The sequence below is a fragment of the Agelaius tricolor genome, unplaced genomic scaffold (genome assembly GCF_023055355.1).
Source record: "Agelaius tricolor isolate 1412-34295 unplaced genomic scaffold, bAgeTri1.0.p SCAF_12, whole genome shotgun sequence".
In the NCBI taxonomy this organism is placed as follows: domain Eukaryota; kingdom Metazoa; phylum Chordata; class Aves; order Passeriformes; family Icteridae; genus Agelaius; species Agelaius tricolor.
Window position 1 is genome coordinate 26308609 of NW_027269272.1, and position 6366 is coordinate 26314974.

At 41.4% G+C, this 6366-nt stretch overlaps 1 protein-coding gene across 1 annotated transcript; it reads right to left on the reverse strand.

The window, feature by feature from the left end:
• Positions 1-105: 105 nt before the first annotated feature.
• Positions 106-6155, reverse strand: TM4SF4 (transmembrane 4 L six family member 4). The gene is made up of 4 exons (XM_071437022.1): positions 5720-6155; positions 5394-5483; positions 2924-3057; positions 106-307 (listed from the first exon to the last, which is right to left on the reverse strand). The coding sequence occupies exons 1-4, from the start codon at positions 5888-5890 to the stop codon at positions 106-108; spliced, it is 597 nt and encodes a 198-aa protein (XP_071293123.1). The 5' UTR covers positions 5891-6155.
• Between the last annotated feature and the right edge of the window lie 211 nt (positions 6156-6366).

Consider the following 6366-nt stretch of genomic DNA (forward strand, 5'->3'; position numbering starts at 1 on the left):
GAAAACATGATCATGGAGCTGGAGGAAGGGCAGTTTAGTTTTTCTGACTGTCAGCTAGAGGTGTGTATGTAACTCATCAGTACACAAAATAACAAAGGAGAGCCATCAGTTGCTCACCCCACAACATCCGCAGCATTTGCAGTCCCCACAGATGGTTCCAAAGAGGCCGTTCACCACCTGAATGCCACAGAGCACTCCCTGGATCCCGCTCATCACCAGCAGCAAGGAGAAGAGGGTCAGGTGCCATGGGACAATATTATCAGGTGAAGTACACTTATTCCACAATGTATGGTCAGCAAGGTAATCCCTACATGAGAACAAAACAGTTAGGAAGAAGCTATATTAACTCACAAAGGAGTCTCTCACCACTGAGAGGCTGTCACTGCTGCGACATGGCCGAGGTTGCACTCACTGCAGTGAATTTCCATTGTCACACTGGTGCTACTTGTCTAGCAATTGACTTCAGTTTAGATAAGTTGAAGCAAGTGATTTGGAAAAAACAAGACATCAGAAGGGAGCGATTGGAGACAAGTATGTGTTTGATACAATTGAACCATTTTTAGTGTTTTGGGAAGAAAAGATCTTAGCCAAGCATGTGCCAAATGGGTTTTATCTGTTACAGTGTTTTGTCAGGGGCATTTTTGCTGCTTTTACTTGATTATAGCATTTTTTTGTGTATGGGGGTGGGTGGGAGACTGTGATCAGGGCATGTAATCCAGTATCTCAAAGTAGAGTTGAGAACAAGGGAGTACATTGTAATCAAAACAACTGAATTATCAAAACAAATCATGAAATTATGCGTGTCACCTCTTGTCCACTGAGCTGAAAATAACAGCTTTTGCTGTTCTAGATGCCTCATGTAAAGTAAAGGTAATAACTTCCATAATTTTTACCTTCACATTTTGATTTAATTGTAAACTGCTTAACCACTGGCTATATTTCATCTGCATATTCTTAGTGCTGAGTTGTGTTCTTGTCAAGTGATTTCTGGATTGCAATCAAAACTATGTTTGAAACAGAGCATATTTCCAAAGACTCAGACTGAGACCAAGGGAGTTGGTTTCTGGCACTCACTGGCCCATGAACAAATAATCCTCTACCTGTACACGTTTCATTTTCTTTTTTTTTTTTCTTTTCTTTTTTCTTTTTTTCTTTTTTTCTTTTTTCTTTTTTCTTTTTTTTTTCTTTTTTTTTTTTTTTCCCAAGTAATTTTTTTTTGGTATATTATGTAAGAAATGCTGCCAGGTCACTCTTGACTGAGGCAGACTACATTAAAGGCTCTGAGGTAATGGAGAGTTTACTACAGCCCTTGCCATTCTGTTCTGATCACACCTGCTCTCCTCAGTAGCACATTGTGACCTGTTGTTTGTTGAATTGTCTTGACTTAAGTCTGAGCAGTGACATAGCTGGGATTAAGCAATAAATATACATGAAAGTGAACATCTTTGAGTTGCAGAGCATGAGGAGCAAGCAGCTTTGAAATGCCATAGCCAAAATAAAATTATACATAGATTATATTATATTATATTATATTATATTATATTATATTATATTATGTAGTAATTATTTGAATACCATTAAATTTCAATATAATCATAGAATCACAGAATGGTTTGGGTTGGAAGGGGTCTGAAAGATCATCTCATTCCAATCCCCCTACCATGGTCATGGACCCCTTCCACCGTCCTAGGTTGTTCCACACCCTGCCCGACCTGGCCTCAAACACTGCCAGGGATGGGCCATCCACAACTTCTCTGGGCAGCCTATGCCAGTGCCTCACCACCCTCATAGGGAAGAATTTTTTTCCTAATAATTGATCTAAACCTACTCTTAGTTTAAAGCCATTATCTTGTCCTGTCATTACATGCTCTTATAAAAAGTCCCTCTCCACCTTTCTTGTAGGCTCCCATCAGGTACTGGAAAGCCACAATCACCCTGAAGCTTCTCTTCTCCAGGCTGAAGAATGCCAATTCTCACAGCCTTTCTTCATAGAAGAGGTGTTCCATCCCTCTGATCATCATTGGTAGCCTCCTTCATCTGTGTCATTAATGAAAATATGAAATAACACCAGTCCCTTAGGGACACCTCTTGTCACTGATGTCCAAGGATCCTGAGCCACTGACCACCACCCTCTGGATGCGACCATCCAAACACTTTCTTCTCCATCTAACAGTTCACCCAGCAAATCCATCTCTCTCCAATTTAGGGAGCAGGATATTGTGGGGGATTGTGTCCAGACAAATGACTTCTGTTGTTCTTCCATTATCCACTGATGGAGTGACCCCATCATAGAAGGCCCCTGGGTTGGTCAGGCAGGGCTTGCCTTTGGTGAAGACATTCTGCTTGACCCAAATCACTTCCCTGTCCTCCATGTGCATCATCAGACCTTCCAGGAGGAACTGCTCCGTGATCTTCCCAGGCACAGAGGGGAGACTGACGGGTTGATGGTTCTCAGGGTCCGCCTTTCTACCCTTTTAAAAGAATGGGTGTATTGTTTCCTCTTTTCCAGACACCTGGGGCTCCACCTGACTGCTGGGAATTTTCAAATATGGAGAGTGGCTAAGCAAATACATCAGCCAATTCCTTCAAGACTCTGAGATATGTCTCAATGTGTCATTGCTATTCATCAAAGTGGAATTTATTCCCGTATGTTGCTTATCATCCCAAGAATAACCTAGGAAGAGGCTGTGAATTTCTCTTTATAGGCCCCTTTGAAACTCAGTAGTTTTTATTGTACTTGCTTTTCTTTATGTCCATGCTCTTGAACCTTATGAAGTCTTGCTGTGTGCTGCAAGCACTTGTACGATCTTGTATAATTTAGAAAAGCAATATCATTCTCATTTTTATACAATGGATTTGGAATTTGAATCATCTCACAAACTTAAAACATGTATATCTTTTCTTTCTGATTGCCTTGTCTTACCCAGCCTCAAAAGGGTAGGTCCAACCTCCTTGACTTTGACATTTAGGGCCTTTATTCAGGGCTACTGCTGACAAAATAAAGCAGTATCCAGCTCCCAGAACTCCAACGGCAGCAAATATTATAGAAGAAAACATCTGATGAAGAGAAAAATAATGTTATTTTGGTTTCCTAATGTCAGCTGTTCCCTGAAGTGTTCCCTAAATTCAGCTGTTAATAGTCAAATAGTCAACACCTGAACAGCTGAAGTCTATTAGTTTTCATTGCATAAAAAATGTGTAATGCATACTTGTATTGGTATTTTAAAGCTTTAGCAGCATTGGCCCCGTGTTCCTGAGGAGGAGAAGGCAAGGACTGGCAGCAGATGGCACTGCTCCCCTCTGAGGCCTCCTGCTCCCGTGGCCAGACCTTCATCTCAGGACACTGCAAGCAAGACTAAAGTCTTGGACCACTCAAGGCATTAAAAAAATCTTAAGTATCCTTTACAAGTTAGCTTTGGTGTCTTGGTTATATGTAGACCAAATAATTATAGTTTTCCTTCCCAAGTCTCCCTTTAGGTTTCATATTAGTATACTTTTTCTCCTCACAGGTGTAAGCTCTAGTATTACAATTGGAATGGATGGGAAAGTATGTCTTCATTTTTCTGGTTTCTATTACAGAATTTTCCATATATACTAATATGTAAGTAAAATCATGCAAGAACTAATGCACTGCCTGAATTCTGAAATACTTGTAGCTATAACAATTTGTAGGTTAAGGTTATGTGCTTTATTGGAATAAAGTGATACAGGTGAAGAAAAAAACCCATTACTTTCATGTCACAGAATCATTTGGGTTGGAAATGACCTCTAATATCATCAAGTACAATGTGATTTTTTTGTTCAGACCTCATTGCAAGAGTCTTGTCTTGAGTCCTGGCATGCATTTTTATGTTGCTATATCTGTCAGGGCTAACTTTAAAATTATGATTTTGTAGTAGACATCAAAATAATGGGTTTCAGCTAAAATACCAAATTTGGTTCTCAGACATGCTGATGCTGACAAGGTCCATAGGACTCTTGGAGTAGAGTGTACTTGGCACTCTTGGCTGTATCAATACTGCCAGTCAGCTGCACTCCAGCATGCTGTCAGCAGAGAAGGCAGGCTGATTTGCAGGCAGCGCCACACACCTGCAGGTTGGCTCCCATGCAGCCAGTGCTGGCCCTGGTCACGGCGGGAGGGGGGCCCTGGTCACGGCGGGAGGGGGGCCCTGGTCACGGCGGGAGGGGGGCCCTGGTCACGGCGGGAGGGGGGCCCTGGTCACCGCGTGAGGGGGGCCCTGGTCACGGCGGGAGGAGGGCCCTGGTCACGGCGGGAGGGGGGCCCTGGTCACCGCGGGAGGGGGGCCCTGGTCACCGCGGGAGGGGGGCCCTGGTCACCGCGTGTGGCGGGCCCTGGTCACCGCGTGTGGCGGGCCCTGGTCACTCCCGGCTGAGCAGCAGCAGCACTGCAGTTCTTGGCTGCCTGTGGAGTGGTATGTGCTCTGCAAAACTCAACCAGCTTCTCTTGACTGCTTGCAGAAAATGGATCATGCAGTGTTGTAAAGACAAACAGATGGCTCCATTTCCTCCTTCTCAAGGTTCAACCTGTTTTGTTGGTATTGCATGAAGACAGCATCAAAAAGAGAATTTAGGGAAAGCTCTTCAGTCAACCTCATAGGCATGAATCTTTTCCTATTTGTTTTTCTCTCTTTTTTTTTTTAATTTTCATTGGAAAATCTGTTCCTTTGTTTAAAAACTTTACTGATCTACTGGATCAAGAGAATTTATTTCAAAAAGACATATTTTCCTACTAGAAATAATTTTTTTCTGATTTAATTTTTAAACTAAAATGCTTGAGGTATTTACTAGTGTCTGAAAGTATTCTTTGGAAACTTTTCTAGTGTGAAAGTAAGATAGCTATAAATTCAAAGTGGAACCTCACCCACACTGCTTAAAGTAGGAGGTTGGATTAGGTGATGTCCCGAGGTCTATTCCTTCCTGAAAATCTTCCTGTGTATCTAATGAGACACATCTCATTTTGTGGGCCTGTAGTGAGTTGGGAATGTAGTGTCTAACTGCCAGAGTGATTTTAAAAGCTGCCAACAAAAAATGGCTAAGGAGAGGACTGTTGTACTCTGCAAAACAAAATGTAGATCTTTCAGCAATAAATTTTAATTGTGATAGTAACTGTAAGTATCTTGATATCCTTTTGCTATCCTGATAGCAAAAACCAATGAGGCCATACTTTTGTAGTACCTGTGGTAAAACATCAGAGGCATAATACAATTTTTACAGCCTGCTATTTCTACTTCCCAGCACTCAAACAAATGGCAGGGCTGTTTGTCCCACATTAAGAAAGCCTCTATCTAGACTCGCAAAGACTGTGAGAGGAAAATACATATATCAGTAACAATTCAGCTTTTACTTTTTTTGCCATGTTTCCTTTCACTTACCGCAAACCTCTTTCCACAGCTCCGATTACCACAGCATCCACAGCAATCATTATTCTGAAGGCCCAAAAATACCAAGGCAGGGAAGATCATCTATGAATAATATAAATATAGTTTGAACTGGGATTACATCTTCTTTTAAATATAGTAATTTTATGGGTTTGGGTTTTTTTCTTATCATTAGTTTAGGTTACTTATTGCCAAACCTTTGGATGGCTTATAACTTATTTGTTTATCCAAGACGAATTTGCAGTCCTGAGAAAATTCAACAATGCAAGTCATGGCTGTGGGTGAGGGAAAGGTATAAATGTCTGAATTTAGACACTTACCAATACACCTGATCCCAAGATCCCTCCAAAGTACCAAACTTCATCTGTAATGTGTGCACTCTCTTCAACTTTTCCTCCAGGGAAAAACAACAAAATATTAGCGAGGGTGCAGAGCACAGCCAGGGGGATGAGAGTACTTCCCAGGCACTTGGCACAGCCTCCCGTGCACATGCTTCTTTAAAGGAATTGTAAACACAGTTGAAGATAAAATCTCTCAGATGTTCTCAGAACTGATTTATAAAAAGAAGTTTCTGGGTGTACTTTGCAAAATCCAGTTTCTGTTGTGCTGTTAGAGGAGTTGAGCCTGTAGAATGCTCCTGTCAGTGTTCCTGCAGTCAGTTGAAAAGGCACTGTGCTGGTTTTTTATATGTCCTTGCAGCTGTGATGTCAATTTTCTGAACGTCCGTAAATGAAATTACGTTCAGGGCAGCCTCTCATTTTACTATGACAACCCACAAAATCTGTTAATATTTTACTAAGGTGGCTGACACATTTCATAATCTGGGCTCAGGTCATGGGTTGATATATGTCGTAGTTCTGGATCATCATTTTTACAACACATGATCTTTCTTCATACTAGAAAACACTTATTTTGCAAGGACTGACAAAAAATGCGTAATGAGTCAGCTGATATGAATAACATATTC

What these genes read in the sequence shown, in the direction of transcription:
- TM4SF4 (XM_071437022.1), bottom strand. Translation starts at nt 5,890, where the DNA reads ATGTGCACGGGAGGCTGTGCCAAGTGCCTGGGAAGTACTCTCATCCCC. An exon ending in TCTTGGGATCAGGTGTATTG is followed by an intron (nt 5,484 to 5,719) that starts GTAAGTGTCTAA and finishes TATTATTCATAG; the next exon opens with ATGATCTTCCCTGCCTTGGT. An exon ending in ACCTACCCTTTTGAGGCTGG is followed by an intron (nt 308 to 2,923) that starts GTAAGACAAGGC and finishes GTTCTCATGTAG; the next exon opens with GGATTACCTTGCTGACCATA.